General features: G+C 42.2%; 1 protein-coding gene across 1 annotated transcript; it reads right to left on the bottom strand.

The window, feature by feature from the left end:
• Positions 1 to 1,166: 1,166 nt before the first annotated feature.
• On the bottom strand, positions 1,167 to 14,063 carry LOC147894445 (GABA transporter 1-like). Its single transcript, XM_087385265.1, has 4 exons — positions 13,856 to 14,063; positions 13,465 to 13,695; positions 1,760 to 1,857; positions 1,167 to 1,482 (listed from the first exon to the last, which is right to left on the bottom strand). Exons 1-4 carry the CDS (start codon positions 13,932 to 13,934, stop codon positions 1,195 to 1,197), a joined length of 696 nt encoding a protein of 231 aa, XP_087241391.1. The 5' UTR covers positions 13,935 to 14,063; the 3' UTR covers positions 1,167 to 1,194.
• Positions 14,064 to 20,787: the final 6,724 nt, after the last annotated feature.

Raw genomic sequence — 20,787 nt, forward strand, 5'->3', positions numbered from 1 at the left:
TAGAGGGGTGGGCTCATGGCATAGCCTTTCTTGGTATGAAAAGGTGTGTTTTTGGTTCCCAATGTGAAGATTAGGGGCTCGGATCTCATCATGGGTTTAGTGGAAGCCTAGAAATCTTGTGGCTCCTTGATGAAGTGGAAAGCAACATCTAGACTTCGTGGTGATGCATGTTTGCATGAGAACATCTAGTGGAGCTGGGCAATGATATTGGAGGGCACTACCCTGGATTCACCTCATGCATGGATGCATTTAAAAAAAAGGTCTTTTGACATGGTTGCAGATGTGGGATTGAAAGCAAGCCTTTTGGAAGCCGTTATCTAAGATTTGCAATCTGTATTCTTGAAAAATGGTCAGTTGGCATTGGTGTCAAAATTGATGTGTATAATTTCTATACCTAGCCTACTAATTGTGTTGCCTCTCCTATCTGGGGGCTAACCAAATGGCACGTTGGGGCTAAAACCACTTTGTGTAAGGTATCCACGAACGCTCTGTAGAGCTATGTTCGAGTCTTTAAATTCCAAGTGAAAACTGAGGCGGTCTCCTAAGTGGTGCAAGTACTGACTAAGGGACATCAAGAAGGGGTGCCACATAGATAAAGCTCAATTTCTGATGTGGAAAATGCTACATCGCTAGCAGCTCCATCCTTACTGTGATTTGTATCAACTTTTATTTCAGTCTCATAGACCCATCGGTCTTCCGAAGACTCTAATAAAATTTCTTTCTTTCTTTCTCCTCTCCGGCCCCTTCTGTCCTCCTTTGGTCATATGCTAGACATCACTTTAAAACTCAAGGAGTGCACTTACTACATACTAAGATTTTTCATACATTCAGATAATAACTATATTTCAGCTTTAATCTATGCAAAAGGGGTTTATTTAGCACAATGTATACTTTTAGTGGATTGTAAATCTACATAGCTGTCAAAACAAGACAACAAACCCAAAAGAGAATACTCAGCAACATGAGGCAATACACAAGCTATATTAGGCCCATATCCTACAAATTTGAAGTTCTTATGCCACATCCACACAAAGCAGACATTCTAGGAATAGTTTACATGAGCCGATGTGGAGGACACTTTCATTGCATAAATCTAGAGAGGGGGCAATGTTAATTTTGAACTCGAGTTATACAGATATAAGCTTTCCAATAACCCTATAGTGCCTCTGGTCTTGAGCGCTCTTGAATGTCATGCTAGCAAGAAATCTTAAATACAAAGAGGGCGAAGAAATACAATAGGAGACTTAAGTGCTTCTTAAGTTGAAATAAGAACATCAGAATGTTCTGTGCAACACCTGATATGACAGATCCAATGATAGCACAAAGGCTGAACCCAAGGCACAGCAACAATGACAAAAGGTTGAAATGGCGAAGGGAGTGGAAGGATGGCAGCTGCGTTAGAAGAAGAGAAGATGCTCCAAATATGATGGTGAAGTGGTATAATCTCAAGTGCCTATCCACTGAAGCTTCCATATAAATTCCCTGCAATCACAAGATAGAATGTTTACATTACAGAACACTCAGCACACTTTGATTTATGAACTGACTCCTGCTTGTACCCTCCAATAGTATGTAAGTACAGGAAATTTGGTGACACAAATGAAAGGGTAGAGCAGATCCACTCTCATGATACTGGCAGGTACCACTTTCTAACAAACTATTGCAGATGCTCACGACCACTCTTCAACTCAAGCAGCAAAATAATATTCAATATGCATTGCCAAACATGAAATGTGATTGAAACATCCCGATGACACACCTGCAATGTCTGAGCACCGAGCAGTACTATTCCTACGACAGAAATGAAGCACACCACATATTGTAGAGGTGCCACGAAATAGTAAGCCCATTCAGGTCCTGCACAAGGAGTACACAAGACATACGATAATTATCCTGGTATTAACAGCTCTCTCTCTCTCTCTCTCTCTCTCTCTCTCTCTCTCTCTCTCTCTCTCTCACACACACACACAGAGCTTTCCTCAGGGGAGACCACCCGAGACGAGGGGTCACTCTAAACATAGCCCAACAGGTTTAGAGATCGAGGAGACCACGCCCTCCCCCCGCCACCACAGCATGAGACAGCCTGACAGCCGCAGATCCAAGATATTTTTGCCGCTCACAGACGAGCCACCACGGTGCCGGGCTTCGGTTTCTCAGTCCCATCTCTCAGCCTACTTCAATTAGTATATGATTCATACCTGATTTTGCTCAAGCTATTGAGCTCTTTAGATCAGTTTAGCACCCAGCAAGGACCCTAGCGTGCCCTTTGCCCCAGCCCATTGAGGCTTGTATGATTTTATCCTTTTTGGTGTACTTTGTACTTTGTCCCATAGGTCCGCGAGGCCTCCCATGGACGTTAATCTCTCTCTCTCTCTCTCTCTCTCTCTCTCTCTCTCTCTCTGTGTGTGACTTCATTGACCCACTAGGTTATATCCGGATTCACCTCTAATCAAGCGGTTCTAGGTCTCATCGCACCGACTACACATTGAGTGGGAGGGTTGAGGGCATACCTAGGGAGGGCGATGTCTGTACTCTGATCAGCAAGAGATCGAGTCGAAGGAGCACTTAGCTTCCAGATGCACTGTATACTATTGAGATCCAAGGTCGTTACCATTGTATCTTCAGGGTTGGTTTTGGATCCCTCCCGTTTCTTGTTTTACCAGATCAAAGGTGCCTAGCGACTTTCACTTATGAGGCCGTTTGACATCGAGAGCATTTTAGAAGGACATATAGGAGAGATCAGGGTGTAGAGCCAGACTCCACTCAAAGCATGATCACTGAGCTTTTCCAGCTAGATAGCATGGACCAACAGGCGCTCGGGACATGATGGAGCCAAGATCGAGAGCGAGGGACACGATAGACTCGCCAGTCGATTGATGCACACATCAGACTTAGGGATCTTCCCTCCTTATTCACCAAACCGGAAGACACGAATGACGGGGGGTAACAGTGGCTCTTTTTTGACACAGAGCCATAGCTAGGAGACCACAAAGGACCATACACACCATTGCTCTATTACAAATTTTAGCCGGGCTCCGCCTTGGGCTTGACCCTCCACCAGCTTCCAAAGGATCATCGCATTGATGCCATGCCACAACTTCCATCCTCTCCATGGGCTCAGACATCTTTATGTATTAGTGCTTCTATGCTTATGTTGTATTTGTTTTGGATGTTAATGACCTCTTAGAGGCTCCACCTATTCGACTCATCATATTTGGTTCTTTCCGCCTCCTAGACCCTTCAGCCCTCAACTCCGAGATTGATTTGATTCAGTTTCAGCTTCAGTTTGTATTTGATTGATTGATTTTGCTAGAGCTCCTAAGCTCAATAGAGCAGCATAGATTAGTACTCAGCAAAGGCCCTAGTGTGCCCTTTGCTCTAGTCTATTGAAGCTTGTATGAGTCACCTTTTTGTGCACTTTGTCCCATAGGCCAGCGAGGCCTCCCACGGATGTTAATACATCTCTCTCTCTCTCTCTCTCTCTCTCTCTTCGCCGACAACTCCAACTCGAATCCCAACATGGCCTACCAAGTGAACCAAACACATTACGCGAGTATCATCCTCTATTTCACCAAAAGAAATGAAACTTTGTTCGCCAAAACAAGATGAATTATTGAACATACCTGATCTCTCGCACATACCACGACCTACCTCTTGCACTCTTTTCACTAAGAGGGGCATCATATTGGAGGGACACGCAGCAAATGGCACGTGTCACCTCAAAAAGCACGCCGGGTGCAGGGGTCCCAAACCCCGCCCCATAGCCACGTGCAAGAAGCCTCTCTCTCCTCCCAAAAAGTCTCGGGAGGGATTAGAGAGAGGGGTTGAATCAAGGCATTATATACAAGGTTCTCCAAGGGCCACAAGTGATTATGGGATGGTTATCCCCCTTTTTTGTACATGTGTCAACAACGGGGGGTATTCCCCCTCTTTCTCCACACATGCACATGAGGGTGAAGGCCATTACCTCCAACACTCCCCCATGGATGAACCCAAAGCATTAAATCCAAGAACACACAAAGGTTGACACGTTGCAAACAGCACAGGGGTATGCGCAAATCAAAGCTGCCCCAAAGTGCATTCAAAGCCCACGTGTCAAACCAAACTAGCCGACAAACAGACAGCCGCCGGTGCCAGTAGCAGCCGCCCTGCCGTAATAATGTCGCACTTTCAATATCTGCCACAGATCACGACACTCTGTAGCCAAGGTCATGTCAGAAAGGCGTAGTACTACTACGTGTCGCCACGGCACGCAGCAGCACCACCACCAAAGCAAGCTCTGATACCATATTGGAGGGACACGCAGCAAATGGCACGTGTCACCTCGAAAAACATGCCGGGTGCAAGGGTCCCAAACCCCACCCCATAGCCACATGCAAGAAGCCTCTCTCTCCTCCCAAACAGTCCTGGGAGGGATTAGAGAGAGGGGTTGAATCAAGGCATTATATACAAGGTTCTCCAAGGGCCACAAGTGATTATGGGATGGTTATCCCCCTTTTTTGTACACGTGTCAACAACGTGGGGTATTCCCCCTCTTTTTCCACACATGCACATGAGGGTGAAGGCCATTACCTCCAACACATCAAAGATGCGGTCATGAAGCTTCATAATGGCCGAGCGAAGGATCATGTATCGAGTTTGTTGCATACAGGATTGATATCCTAGCAAAGCTATTTAATGAAGCACTTTGTCTCCGCTTCCCACACACTTAGACCCTCAACACTATCACACCTATCCACAAGGCAGGGGATCCCATGGATCCAAGTAACTACAGGACCATTATGATCGGTCATGTCATGTCCAAGATATATGCTTCGGTGCTAGATATGGAGGTCAATCACTATGCAGAGATACAGGGACTCAGAGCAGATGGGCAGGCAAGCTTTCAACGTGACCACGAGACCATGGATCATATCCTGACACTTAGGAGTGTCATAGAGGAGGCCAGGACACAGAGATAGAGGGTATATTGCTGCTTTGTGGATTTCCACTGTACATACTTTGTAAATATGCTGTCATACATGAACTATCTTACTCTCAATGTACAGCGTCTCTATGATCCCAGGAAATGGAAGTTGGTTTGGGGTTATCTACGTCAAATGCAGCCTGATATAGTTGCATTGCAAAAGCATAATCAGCATATGTATGCTGGTCAATATGGGCATTTTTCTGGCTATGATATCTTCTATGCAGGAGAACATACTTTTTCAGGAGTGGTTTTCCTGGTGAAACATGAATTACAGCCAGTGGTTGCTCTAAATGATTTTCAAGGTAGATGGTTGATTATTCAATGTCTTATACAAGGGGAAGTTTTTGAGTTTGCTTCAGTTTATACGCCACAATCCTCTCATAGCAGAGGTTTCATATGGGCTCATATGCAAAGTTATCCCTAGAAAGAGCATGCATTTATCTATGGAGATTTTAATAATGCTCCTCAACCAGGTGATAACACATCAAGTCATACTCATATGTTAGCATCTGAGTGTCAGCATTGGTCTGCTTTATTGACTTAGCTCCCTCTTATTGATTTGTGGAAAGAATCACAGCCTATGCTGCCTAGTTTTACCTTTCAACATAATGCTTAGTCTGCTTATCGAGCACATTTGGATCGATGGTATAGAGTTGATCCTCAGCATTATGATTCTCTCACTGTCAATTTATGGGTTGATTACACATTCACGCATTCTGATCATGCCCCTTTGTGGTTGAGGATTGCTCTCCATGAGATACTTGATGACAGGCTTGTTCACAAAATATTGCTTCTTGTCAACAACAGTTATTTGAAGCATGAAGCATACAAGGATCTGGTTAACGATGCCCTTTAGCCACTATCTCGACAGGCTACCATTGGTATTGATTTTGCCTGGGAAGCCTTTGTTACACGAATGCAAGCTGTCATTTGTAGTTATGGCAAAAGTTATATGAAGACCTTGAGGGATAATGTTGCTCAGGTAAAATTTGAGTGTCAGTCTTTGACAAAGTTGAGTCATCTTAGGAATCTTTCTTATCAGGAAAATCAGATTTTATGTCAGACAAAATATAATTTACAATGCAATGACAATAGGAAAATAGCTAAATGGGAAACACGTGCAAGACAGAGAGCCTTTTTGGATAAAAGCTGCTCCTCTAAAGCCTTTTTTAAAGGGCTGTATTACAGACGGTCTTCTCAAAATATTCACAGGGCTTTGTTATCAGATGGTGTTTGGACTTCTTCCAGGGTAGAGCTTGCTACAGCTTGTGTTCGACATTTTTATTCTTACTTTGGAAAAGCAGATTTACCCTCACAAGAGGTTATTACAGCGAGAGGAAAATTACTACAGCATGTCATTCCAATTGTCTCTTCGGCACAGGCCTTGGATTTGGAAGCTCCTTTCACTAAACAAGATCTAAATGATGCTGTTAAATCCTATGGTAGATGGAAATCTCCAAGTTGGGATGGTCTCACGGTGGAATTTTTCTTGGCATTTTGGGATTTGCTGAAAATGCCTTTGCTGCAAATGATTAATACTGCTTGGCAAAATCAATGTATGCCGGCTGCTTGGAAGAAAGGGTTGGTTAAACTTCTTCCCAAGAAGCCCATTTGTGAGTCTTAGCTGATTGGAGGCCCGTTCCTTTGATGCCGGTAATATACAAGATCATCACCAAAATGGTGGTTGATTGGATAAAGGAATATTTACATGATGGCTTGCACGCAGCACAGTATGGCTTTATTCCACGACGCCATATTACTTATAACATTGCAAATGCTTATGTTGGAATTGAGTATGCCAAGTATACAGAGCAAGATGTGCTTATACTGCAGGTAGATATTGCAAAGGCATTTGACACCATTCAATGGGACTTCATAGCTCAGACTATGCAGGCTTTGGGATTTGGTCAAAAATTACAGCATGTTATCTTTTGGCCTTATCAGGAGATTTATCAGAATCTTGGACACTTAAATGTTCAGTTCGGCAAGGTTGCCCTCTCAGTGCTATTTTGTATGCTATAGCCATGCATCCAATACTTCAATATATTGATCATTTGGTGGCGACAAATATATTACATGGGCTGGAAATTCCTGCAAAACGCACATTGGTGGCTCAGGCTTATGCAGATGATTCTTTTTTCATGCCAAAAAACACTCCAAATGATCTTTCTTCACGAATGCAAGCTCTTTCTTTGTATGGACTGGCTGCTGGCCTACATATTAATTTTCAGAAATCCCATTTGTTGCCTTTGCATACCCAGGATTAGCAAAGGTTGCTATGGCCGGGGGAAATTGTTCAACCAACTCAATTGATACATCATCTTGGATATCCTTTAGGTAGGAGCATTACCCGTCGCCAACAGATTGACTGGATTCTTTCTAAATTGAAGAAAAAAATGGTGAAGCTGTCTCATATCACAGTCTCTTCTCTATATAAAGTTTTGTTGTCACCACCTTGGGTGTCAAACAGAGCTAATCAAATTTGGACATTGCATCGTCCAAACAAATGGTGGAGAAAGAGATTAAAGCAGATTCGGCACTCTAAGCTTCCTTTACGCCAACAAGTCTTTTTATGGCGTGTTCTACTGGGGGTTGTATCATCAGGACAGCTTTTATCTTGCAGACGTATTGCTCCTGCTATCTGTCATCGGTGTTTAGCTCCCCGGGAATCTGTATCTCATATCTTTTGGAATTACTCAAAGACACATAATTTCTTGGGTATTCTTCACGACAGATTGAGATTGAGATTCTCTCGGGCTGTTTTTGGAAAGCAATTTTGGTTGTTTGGGATATATCCCAAACGGCCAGATTTTTCTTTGTTCTTTACCTGGGTTCGCTACTGGGCACTCTAGACTCTCTGGAAAGCTAGAAATCACAGTGTCTTTGGAATCCAATATTTTCTACTTTTGTCTTTTTCCGTCATTCTTTGCAACAATCGCTCTTTGATTATTTGCAAACTCACTGCATAGATCAAGATGTATATTTGTTCTACATGGACATCTTTGCTTGATGTACTATTTCCATTTACCAATTTTTTCCCAGCTAGCTATATTATAATATAAAGCAATCAAAGATTTCACCCCAAAAAATGCGTGTGTGTGTGTGTGTTGCTTCAAAGCACTACTGGAGGAAGGTAGATAAATCTTTTTGTTGCTGCAGTAGTTCAGGCTTCCTCTCCTATTGAGCACCATCAGCCTCTTTCTCCTTAGGATATGGATGTGCCTTTTGAAGAAGGGATTATACACGATGTTTCTACTACCTCCCCTGTTGATACCCTCACTGAAGCTAACATGATGGGTCATGATTTGTCTAATGCAGCTCCTTCGTCAAATGCTCCTTCTTCAGAGAGTATAGATGTTGATCCAGTTCACATGCCTGTGAAAACTGTGCCAGAGTCTATTTTTGTTCAGGATGCAAATGTTTCTTTTTCTATGGAGTCTTTTCATCCTATGTTGCAAGAGGTTTTTGACCCTGTGATTCAAAAGTTCAAGCTCCTTGCTTATATTAAAAAGAATCACAAGGGCAAAAAACAAGTGGTTTTTATCGACGGTGCAGTTTCTTCACTGCATCTCTTTTTACAAAGCAACAATCTTAAACTGGAGAATGTTGTGTTTGATCCTCCTCCAGTTTGATCTTGTAACTTTTTACTTGGCTGCCTCATGACTTTTGCTCTGAGGCTTTACTTGTAAATTTTCCCTTTGTACTTATTGGTGGGTTCTCTTTTTGGGGTTTCCCACACAGAAATATAAGATTTCACTAAAAAAGTGTGTTGCTCTCTCTATATCTCTCTCTAGCACAGTTGATGTCTACAACTCTCTCTCTACGGTAGTACACACCATGAAAAGAAGTTGGTTTTACATTAACACAGTGTGATTCCTGCACACTATTTTGTTTCATCTATCTTCCATGCGGGGAGCGTTGGCTGTAGTAAGCAACCTCTACCACTCTATCTTTTCTAACAAGGATAACTGTTGGGACTGCTGTAAAGGCTGCCACATCTGCTAGATAGGCTGTGCTGGCATTGATCCTGCTGCAAACACCAATGGTACTTTTGCTGCTGTTACTGGACAGTAGACTGTACTAGGTGCTGCTGCTGCTCATGGCCCTGCTGCTACTGCTGGCTCAATTGGGCGGCCATCCTATAGTCAATTCTGCAGGAACCCTTGGGGATTGCAAGGTCATTGGTTTACCTACATGTTGTTGAACTAGAGACAGTGTAGATCCATTTTCCCACATTGAGGTCATCGGATTGGCCTTTTGTATATGCTTGCCTACTTACTATGGCTATGGCAAACTACCTTTTGATCAATGTAGGGTCTCCCTCCTTTGAGCTTATCAAACATTTGTTCTTGTCTCCAGTTCTATGGCCCTGAATTTGCAGACATGTCCAATTGCAACAGTACTTACTTCATCTAGAGGAGGTCTCTGAGCTTGGCAACTAGCAGCAACGGCTATCTTCAAGTGTTCTACATGTAAGGCAGGTGATAGCCATACGAAGTGGGACTTGTAGGCACTATCTGAGGTAACATGAGGAGATAGCATGGCAGGAAACAAGCAACCAGCAGCAATATGGTTGCTGGCTGCTGTTTAGAGGTACGGCTGTTGAGTACTCCGTTGAGGCCGTCACAGCAGTGTGGCATGCAGGTAAAGTTAAATGGCAGCATTGTAAGCCTATGACCACACAAGCAAGCAAGGCAGGCAGCTATGGCTAGACCATATGGCTGGAGCTGTAAAGCAGGTACGGAGTCACTGCAGAGAATCAGTGTCTTACGGAAGTTGCTGTGGTAGCTGGTATAGCGGGGAAAATAGAAATACATATCAGCATCAAGTTAATCAACAGAGAGAATCTACACATTATGCCTATGATTAGATTCACCCTCAAGATTATTATCAGCACAAGGTTCTCATCTCTTAGTATGGTCTTACAAAGAAGCCAGCTAGTCAGGGTCACAAAGATGAGAATACATGGTGATTTTACTCGGGTGAGGGATAAATGGTGATTTGACTCAGGTGCGTCGGTGAGCAACCACATGAGACTTGTAAGGGATTGGTTCTTAAAAACGAGATACCAAAAGCATCCTGAAACGAATGAATTTGTTGTATATGAGAACCTTCGTAATCATTTTTGGCAGTGTCGTTAGTAGGGCTGTGAATGAGAGATCACAGCATTCTAAATCCACTGCTGGATGAAATGGTGATAAACTTTCTATTTGCTTACCACACACATGGCACACAAGTTTCTTGGCAATGGAAATGTAGATTTGGCTGCTGTCTTTGTGGTCTCTTGCTGCTTTTGCCCAATATCTGCAAGTTATTGTGGCAGACATATTTCCTGACATGTTGAAGACTATGCTATTATGTACTCTGCTTCACTCGAAGATGATTTCATAGCGTGCTAGTTTTTGTTTCTACCTTTGTAAGACTAGAATATATCCAATTATACAAATTTAGATTTCTTGTTGTTCAAAAGTCCAAAAATCTACACCAAAAATAAAAGAGAAAATGAAAGAGAAGAAAAAAGATGTAACAAATTTTTTTAAAGGAAGACATACTTAGCAAGCAGAGCAACACTTATGTCATCATCAGTGCCCAAGAATAAGTAGCTATACTGGGTTTCTAAAGACCCGCGAATTCTCATGGGCAAACCCAATGCTTACTAAAATACATCAAATAAACAAAAGAGAGAGAAAACATGAAAGGAAGAAGAAAGGAAGAAGGTGACTAAGCAAAAATAAACAAGCAAATCAAGAAACAAAATCGACCAAAAAACAGGAATAAAATCTCTCTCTCTCTCTCTCTCTCTTTCTCTCTCTCACTTGTAGGAATGAAAGAAAGAATTGACAGAATGAATGAATTATTCAAAACATAAAAAACTAAATGAACCCCTTACACTTATGTACCACTTCCTACAAAGATGCAAAATTACAATCCTAACATAGAAAGCACATGCATACTCAATCAGACTCTCTTTTGAAACTAAAAGAAAGACGGGCTATTCAGCTCCCCGCTTTTGTTTTCAGCTTATGTTTAATCATTCTAAACATGCCTAAGGCCGATGCACCATAGATAAAAGACTTCATATCTAAGATTGTGCGTACTTTTTCTTGGATTGTACCTCTTGTGTATTAGTAAAGTGATCAATTACTAATTGAGTGATAAAAGACTCCTTCGTTGTACAAAGGCAGGAAAACCTATGAAATTGGAAAGAAATGACTCCATATTTTTCCAAATCAGAAATGTTTAAGAGTCAATGTGAGGCATTTTTACAATGTGTAAACCACTATATTCAGGTTGTTCACGTTTATCAGATATATTAACCTCTCCATTAATGAAGTGCCTAAATGAAAAAGTATGCGGGTACTTAGGCTTGCGGGTACACCCGTTCTATATTATAGCATAGCATGCTCCTTTTTATTTCTCCATTAACGACGCGCCTGAATGAAAAGTATGCCGGTACTTCAGATTGCGGATACACCTCCCTATATTAATCAGCGTTACCACTCTGCCCCCTTCATTCATTCACAATTAACCTATGCCTAATATGTCGAATTAACTCATCTCTGATCGCCGTCCCCCTGCCTCGCTGTCCCTGGCCTCACACTCTGTCACCCTGCCCTCGCCTCTCTGCCCCCTCTCTCACTCTCCCTCCTCTCGTTCTCCGCTCCACTCTCCCTCCCCCTCATCCTCGCCTCAGCCCCTCAGCCCCTGCCTCTCAGCCTCCATCCCCTGTCTCACCCTCCCTCCTCTCGTTCTCCGCCCAGCCTCACTTCAACTCTCCTCCCCTTCCCTCCCCCTCATATAATACCTCAGGGCGGCAGCGAGGGAACCTTCTGGAATTGGGAGTTTCTAGAATTCCCGGAACCCTCTGGAATTCATTTGTTAATTCACCATCCTGCGCGCCAGCTCACATTAATTTCCCCGCCAGCTTACATTAATTCGCCATCCTCCCCCCTCCCCACGACAACTAATTAATTAATGTGCGCTTCTTTCTCGCTGGGGGGCCCTATTATGTCCTTGACATGTGTACGGATCCTTTTATTTGCTTTCCCGATGTGAGTCATGGGTATCAACCAGTATTTGACTGACCACTCCCTTTGTATAGCTAATGTTTGGTCTACTCATCGTCAAATAAATAAGACCACCAACCAACTGCATATATAAACTCACGTACATGTCTTCACCAACTTTTTAAGGCCTGAGTTGGAGGTTAGTATCCATGGGCATCCTAAGCTCCTTGCATCTTCCTTCTTGAATTTCTCCAAAAGTCTCTCTTTGGGAGAGATTTTTTATTTCTTTTTTAACATACTTCAATACTAAGTGCATGAGAAAAAAAGCATATTTGACAAATTTGCTTGCCTTACCCATGGGCCATGTCCGTGAGCTGCAAAAGCTCGGTCATCTCCATGACCTCCATCGATGTGTTGTATCGATTGTTCTTCCTAGTAGAGCAAGCAAAGCATCCCCTACATTGTTGGCATCTTTGACATGAGCTGCCATGTTGAAGCTGCTCAGAGTAACTGACATAAGATCCTTGTCCTACAGATGGCTGCCACTGCTCAATAATTTATTTCAGCTTGGTGAGATGAGTGGAGAGTGAAATTTTGTCTCTCATCCTCATATAGTGAAGTTGTCCTGAGTTCCAAAACTCTACCTGCATTTTCATCTCAAACTACTATCTTCCAAGCCTCTGCTAAGCCTTCGCACTCATTATAGGGTTCATGAGCGAAATGTTGATATTTCCAGTGAGAATGGCCATTGCTTGTGCATCCTTTGTCTCCCACTTCAATTCTGCATTTGCGAGGACGTTCTGACTCGTCTATCAGATTCTAGATCTAAATTCTACGGGTCATCTAGGACCCTACACACTCGTTACACATGTTGTAACATAGTGTATATTTGCCATTACAACCCATGAGAGTATTATATATACCTTTGTAAGACTAGAATATATCCAATCGTACAAATTCAATTTTTATTTAATAATAATAATAATTCCATGAGAGTATTATCTAATGTATGGTGGGCATCGCCTAGCATATATGTGCTCTCTCATGTTGATAGGCAAGCCACCTTGGGATGAGCTGCTGCTCACTCGAGCTGTAAGGATGCCAAGACCTACCCGATGTCTGTATATAATGACTTCCCAAGCCACTACATCACACAAACAATAGGCCATCTAAATGTTAAAAGAGAATATCAGAAACCTAATTAGTGATTAGCCTTGCGTGTCCTGTAATCGACCTTTAATGAGATGATGTATGCTCATCTGTATGGTCCTCTGTCTCTCTCTCTCTCTCTCTCTCACACACACACACAGGGGTCACGCAGGAGCACATCCAGCTTGTTTATCAGCTCTCCAGATTCAAAAGTTTATGAGGAAGTAGGTGTGAGGCGCGATATGACAGAAAACGTAGTTTTAGTATAGATGCGCACGCACATGTTGCAAAATTTCTGGGAAAGTATGTCATTTCCAATAAAATTTGCGACTGACGTACCCATAACATGCTTTGCAAGATCCCAAAAGCGCATAGAACGTTTCCCTCGAGTCTCCAGCTCTTCCATTGTTAGAGATAGCAAATAACAGGCGTAAAAAGTTACTGCACCTCCCACGAATAGAGCAAGGATTCCAGGCCCCCACCCCAAGCCCGCTATGGCGAAAGGTAACGTAAGCAGGGGAGGACCCGCCGTAGCAGACGTGAGATGATAACCAGCATGAACCCATGTGCCTGCAGAAGATGACAAGCATCAAAACAAGAGCGCGCACAGCGCTCGCACAGAGGCATGCGCATTTTTTCAACCCTGAAGCATTTTCGTTAGTATGATTCTTTGCTGATGGGCGGCAGTATAATTGCACCAACAGAGTGGCCGGGGGGAGAGAGCGCACACCTTTGGACTCCAAGACAAATTTGGTGCCAGCATCTTCGACAAATTTCGTGCCAGCCTCGTCTGGCTGAGCTTCAGACATGATGGGATGAGAAAAGTTGAGAAGGGGTCGATGTTGAGGAGCTCAAAGAGCAAATTAGTGTGGGAGTGAGCAGTGGGAAGTGTGGAGAGTGTGGTGGTCGTGGAAAGTGCAATGGCAGTGACAACATTGCCGAGGTCCGTGTTGACATTGAACACGTCCTTGGAAGTTGGAAGACGACCATAGTCTCTACACCCGAGCCAGTGTACATCTCTCCACTAGTGAAAGTCTCCATCATTGGCCTCCACTAGTCAAAGTCTTTACCGTACATTCCGGGATCCAGTCGCCCACAATGGAGACAGATTCACATTTGCCTAGCCACACACCCCATTATTATGTCCCCTTACATTGATAAATAGGAATACAACAAGTGAGCACAAGTACTCCTTCGCACTGCCTTCAATTGGTTCTGTCAAAGGAAAACAATTGTCAATATGAATGAATGATTAATTTGCAACACCTATGATGGAAGCCCGTGTATAGGAAAGTTCGAATGATTTGCAAACTCAGCGAGAGAGAGAGAGAGAGAACCAAAATAGTAAGGGGCCACGTGGCGAAAAATGGTGTGGGACACTTTTTTAAGAAAAGTAAAACGATAGCTCTGCCTGGAAGGCAATGCTAATAAAGTTGAGCGAGTGTAACAAGATGAACTTCATTCATGTGGCTTGCCAAGAAAGAGAAGAAGAAGAAAAGAGAGAGAGAGAGAGAGAGAGAGAGAGAAGGAGAAGAGAGAGAAAGAAAGAAAGAAAGAAACTATTATTATCGTCCTCTGGGGGCCTGAAATCGACCCATGGGACCCAATAAAACGTTACAAAAAGTCTCCTTCGTTGAAGAAGGGTGGAGTGGACACACAGAGAGACACAGAGAAACGGAAGAGGAGAGAGAGGGAATGAATGCACTTCCAAAAAAGCACACCCAAATTTGAAAGCATGCTCTAAAGTCAACACACCAACCAATCACAGAATTTGCAAAAAAACCACATTTCGAAAATGCTAGAAAATATTTTTGGCATCTTGAAAGTTGAACCTACACTAAGGCTACCGAAAGGCAGGCCAATAATTCACATTTGCCTACTAGTTTGTCCTAGGCACACACCCCACAAATGGAGACAAGACTTTCTTTTTGTGAGGTGGACTCTCGAGCTGTATTTTGTGTATATGGGAATGGGCTCTAGTCTCACTTTCCAGTCACATATTGCTTGGAATATGGCTTGTGGGGAGGGATTCAATGATTAACCTTGGGTGAAAGTTAAGTGTGGATAGTGATTTTGTTTGAAGTGATCCTAGTGTGTTAGTTTAGAGTTTTTTATGGGCGGGTTAGTTTACTCAAGTTTTTCAGAATTTGCTATGTTGACATCGGGAGCTAGCCACATCAAATGGTGGAGATTAAATCTCCATCGTCCATGGACCTTTACCTTTGTAGATAGAGAAACCATTTACTTTCCACCTGAATAGGAAAAAAAGGGGGGGGGGGGGGGGAAGCAAATAAACAATTGGACAGCATCTGTGAGACAAGGACTGCACCTGTGAGTCAAAGGAGCTTAGAAGGCCATGCGAATTGGTAGCCATGTAGTAGGACCGAGTAGTAGCGTAGTAGTCGAGGCCATGCGAAGGGAAAATGAGAAGTAGGACAGGCCAGTAGCGCAGCAGTCGAGGCCACGGGTTTGGAGACAGGAGTACCAGAGGTCAAAGCGGGAGAGCAATGGCACAATTGATGTGCAGTGTTTTGGGGAAGAAGCAGCGCAGACAGCGTGGAAGGGACTCTAGGTCCTAGTGCAGGACTGTAGGTCCAGAAAGCTCGCATGGGCAAAGACCATTATGCAAGGTGTAGCAAGGGGCAATGAGCAGCAGAGGGTAGTAGTGGATGAGCAAGCTAGGAAGCCGGGGGGTTGGGAGTGACTAGGAGGGAATGGTTAGAGGTGAGGTACTTAATAGGCAAGGAAGTCATGCAGTTGGGGAAGGGAGAGGTCGAGGATGTAAGGAGTAGGAAGAATTGGAGAGACTAGGAAGCAAGGTAGTCACCGGGGGGGGGGAGGGGGGGGTTAGGAGTAGTTTGGGGAGGTTAACATAGTTGTCTCAAGGAGACAGGTTAGGTTAGGAGGTTTCTTTAAAAAGTGGGAAAAAATCAAAGAGAACGATTAGGCATAAAAAATTGAAATAATTGCGAAAAAAAGAGGAAAAGGTAGGGGCAAGAGTTTACTGAGGGAGAAACTAAGAGAAGATTGATGGTAAAAGTGAAGAAATAAGGAAAAATTAAAGAGAATAACAAGGATGAAAAAATAGAGATTAAGGAAAAATTAAGGAAAACAAGGAAAAATAAAGAAAAATAAGAAAAATTTTATGGAAAGTTAAGGAAAAAGAGAACAAATAAGGAAGGAATAAGGAAATAAAGGAAAAATAAGAGACAATTAAGGAAATCAATAAATAATTAGGGAAGATAAGCAAAAATAAAGGAGGATTAAGGAAAAAAGGTAATAGGAGAAATGATAAGAATGTTTTAAAAAAGGGGGATATATTAGGAAAATAATGGGGAAAATAAATTAGGAAAATATATTCGAAATTTAAGCAAAAATTAGAGGGAAATAATGGAGAAACTAGGGAAAGATTAGAGAGGGGGTAGGGGGAAGGAAGGGAAAAGGAAGGCGGGGGGGGATTAAAAATGGAAATAAATAGGGGGAAGGGATAAAAAATAAATTGAATGTAAAGTGGGAAAGGGATAGTAAGTGTGTGTGTGTGTGTGTGTGTATGTGTGTGTGTGTGGAGAGAGAGAGAGAGAGAGAGAGAGAGAGAGAGAGAGAGAGAGAGACGTAAAGGGGAGCCAAAGAAGTCAAAGATGCTCAACCCATTGAGAAGCATTGCAAATGGAAGATCATTAATAGTCGTCCCCCAGAGATTTGAACTTGTACACAAGACAATACATTGATGTATATGGAAAACATACCCATCATAGTTTTGTGCCTTTATACTTCATGAAGATGTTATATCTACATTTGTGAAAGGCTCCTAGTAGACTCCTCATATATTGACAAATGCATGAAGCCTTGGACAAATATTGCAGTAACACAAGGTTTTCTCTTAGATGGTGGGAGCACAAGAGATAATTGAAGAGCAAGTGGAGAAGCTTCATGATGAAAATGAAGCTTGTTTGGGGGAGATCTAGCACTTGCAAAATGTAATGATATCTATCCTATTCTTAATGGTGACTAATCCCAAACTTGAGAGGATGGAGGCTCGCGGGAGGTCTGGCATCAAAAGGAGGTTCATGGGATGTTCAACACCATGTGGCGAGAGAGGAGGAGGTTTGGGGGAGGAGGAGGGAGCTTCCAGGAGAGAGGAGCCTGGAGCAGCACTGCAAGGGGGAGAGAAGCAGAGTGCACAGACTGTGAAGGTGAAGATGGGCGGCCACGTGGGACCACATCAGCGACGACGACGTGGAGGATTGCAGTGCACTGGCAGATTAGGGCGAACTTGACGACGTGGCTGTCCTACTTCTCGTTTTCCCTTCACATGGCCTCGACTACTGCGCTATTGCCCGGTCCTACTACATGGCTACCGATTCACATGGCCTTCGAAGCTCCTTTAACTCACAGGTGCAGTCCAATTGTCTCACAGATGATGTCCAATTGTTTATTTGCTTCCCCCCCCCCCCCCTTTTTTCCTATTCTTTTCCTTTTCTTATCTTCCCCCTTCCCTTTATACACTAATCCCCCCCCCCCCTGTCTCTTTGTATATGTTATCCCCCATACAACTCCCCCTTCTTTGTTTTTCCCTCCCCTCACAGTACAATTAAAATCTCCTTACCTTGTTCTTCTCTACTTTAATCTATGGCACCCTATTTCTCTTTAATTTCTTTGGCTTTTTAAATCTATGGTCCTTCATAAGACCTCTTCCATTAAATCCCCCCCTCTTTCTCTCTCTCTCTCTCTCCTTCTTAATTAAAACCTTTTTTCTCCCCATCACTTATTTATTAGCCCCCCTTTTTTTCACTGGTGCATTATTTTTACTTCTTAAACTTAGATTGATCGTGCTAACATTACTCTGTATTAAACCAAACCCTTCTTTCTACAAAGGTTCATTATCTTTGCTACTTTAGCTTGATAAGTTTTTGGCCTAAGCATCGATTTTTATTGTGACTCCAATAACAAGGGAGGGGTGTTGATGACACCTATCTTCCCAACCAAAGTTGAACTGGTTCTCACTATTTTGCTTGTTGGATGGTGGTAGGTATGTAGACTCCCCTCTTCAATAAAAGGGATGCTTGCCACAACTTATCAAAGCGCAACCTTTTGAACAATTGTGCATTCTACAAATTTTTGACCTTTTGACAAAACATTAGCATTCAATATTTTTCATTAATGACAATTGCTATCTCTTTTGAGCTACATTGTTTTCATTTCACTATGGAAAGGGGTCATGTCGAGTCTAAAACACACACATGCACAAGTTTGTGTTAACATTATGTGGTGATTGGTACATGCATACTCACATGTGCTATATATGTTCCAAAGAAGGTACAGCTGATGTGAAATATTGATACCTTTGAGTCATACAATGATTTAAATACAAAGATGATTATGGCATGTGCCCGGTAGGAAAAGTCTTCCACAATCACGTGTGCTACAAATGTTCAAGATTGAGCTATATGATCTTTATGTGGATATGATCCTGAAACTGTTCCAAAGACACTAATACAATGTGCTCCATGAATATGATGAAATTATTTGAGACACTATATTTATACCAAGAACTATACTTGTTCCACATACTATGATCATGATGAAACATTTTTTGTGATAATGGATAGGGGAATTTGGCAAGTAAATTTCATCGCCACTTCATAAGAATATGAGGGGTATCCTTACACTTGGTAATATTTTTCTACCATGATACAATTCAAACTTGATCCTAGGAGCTGATATCCAAAACTATGGGGAGATATCTAAGGCTCATTAGATAATAGAATACGGGCAAAAATGGAGATGGAAGGTTGTCAACTAGGCCACCTATTTTTATTGGGGAGTGGTGGCAAAACCATACAATCATGCATAGCTTATTCATACAATCATGTATGGGCATGCCGTTCTAGCATCCAAGTTGGCAAATTAACATTGAACTTAGAATGTATTGGAGAAGACCACTGCATCATTACCATGACAAAATATTGGAGAAGACCACTACATCATTACCATGACAAAATGTCCTTCATATGGAGAGATATGTGTTCCTACATGCATGAATACCTTTGGGCACTTGGGAGCCCTTGCCATGAAATCACTACTCAAGTCGATACACCGATGCAAGTCAACCTTGCATGCTTGCATGAATACCCTTATGCAATAAACCATGTGAATAATCAAGTCCACTAATGTGGGGATTTGCATGGACACCTATCTTCTTGATTCTCATCTATGAGTCCTAGAAGTTCCCTTGTATTACCTGCCCTTGTATTACCTGCTTCTCATCTATGAGTCCTAGAAGTGCCCTTGTATTACCTGCCAACAAATCATATGTGTTATAATAGGCTAGGATAGCCTATTAGATAGACCTGATAAATAGTCTCATAGGTTTGAAATCCAACCTTTCCACCAAACGTGATCTCTTTCTCTATAATGGGCTCATTGCTTTAGCTCTTGTATGTTACCTCCTTGCACCTTCCTTTTCAAGATGACAGTGCCTCTTTCCTCTAGTACTTAGCTTGCTCTTTTTCCATCCCAAAGATTAGTGCTACCTTCTTCTCCCAACTCTCAATCATGATGGTCTTCTTGTTAGATCATAGGACTCTACTCCATGCAAAGCCATATTGTATCCCATCGCTCCATCTATGAGGCACTGGCATCATTGGCAAATGATGGTCTTGCAATACATGATTCCCAAACCATGTGTAGATATTTCCAATGAGGGATTCAATCCAAAGCAATGCGTTATAATCCCATTTCATGATGTTGACAAGCTCAAGGATTTAGGGCATATACTTCTGACAACCTCCTCATGTTCTTTACAACCTTTCTCTTCAATGCTCTCTATTTTGGCCGCCATCTCTCTACTAAAATTGTTATTTATTTGCTCTAGAAATTGCTCTTGAAGCATGTAGTTATCTAGCTTGTGTTATTCCTTTATTAACATAGCACACTTGCCTTAAAGCTAGCATAAACTTGACTAAACTCCATCTCACAGGAAAATTGTGCATGCAGAAGTTTGCAAATTGCATGCAATGTCGACATATGGCAAGCCATCACAAGATCCATGTGTTAGTCCAACTTGCAGTGTATAGATGTCTATCAATGGGACATTTTGCATCATGCTTAGCTAACGTATCCTATGTGCATATACAATTTGCATTCACTAGACAAACTACCTTTAACACATGATTGCATATTCATATGAATTACCCATGAATGATTTAAGTTTGAAGTTATAACTTACAAATGAATTGCAATAGAACATGCACGCATGCATGACATACAAAGCATGCATGATATATAATGCATGCATGCAACTTGAAACAAAATATGCAAAATGCATGGATGCAAGATGATACAAAACTCATGCATGCAACCTGATACACAATGAATTTTATAAGCCTTATAAACAAAAAAAGGACAAAACTAGACAGGGGAGAGGGGAAAAAGAAGGGAGGGAGGCAAGGTAGGGGACGCAAGGTGAGTGAGGATAGGGAGGGGGTTTATGGCTAAGTTGCATTAATTCGCTCGAAATTTTTTTTTCGATTCAAAAAAATGCAAAAAATCACGATTTTCTTGAATTAAAATGAATCCAACGATTTTTCCTAATTTATTCATACAAATAGGTTATTCGTACGAATAAACCTTTATTCGTATAAATAAACATATTCATACGAA

The sequence above is a fragment of the Dipteris shenzhenensis genome, chromosome 14 (assembly GCF_047967505.1).
Source record: "Dipteris shenzhenensis isolate YYH24624 ecotype China chromosome 14, Dip_SZ_1.0, whole genome shotgun sequence".
NCBI classification, from domain to species: Eukaryota; Viridiplantae; Streptophyta; class Polypodiopsida; order Gleicheniales; family Dipteridaceae; genus Dipteris; species Dipteris shenzhenensis.

Excerpts from the sequence above, each read along its gene's own strand:
- LOC147894445 (XM_087385265.1), bottom strand. The coding sequence starts at position 13,934 with ATGTCTGAAGCTCAGCCAGACGAGGCTGGCACGAAATTTGTCGAAGAT. Across the intron at positions 13,696-13,855 it reads ATTTGTCTTGGAGTCCAAAG|GCACATGGGTTCATGCTGGT; the intron begins GTGTGCGCTCTC and ends CATCTTCTGCAG. Across the intron at positions 1,858-13,464 it reads TCTTGCAAAGCATGTTATGG|GACCTGAATGGGCTTACTAT; the intron begins GTACGTCAGTCG and ends CTCCTTGTGCAG.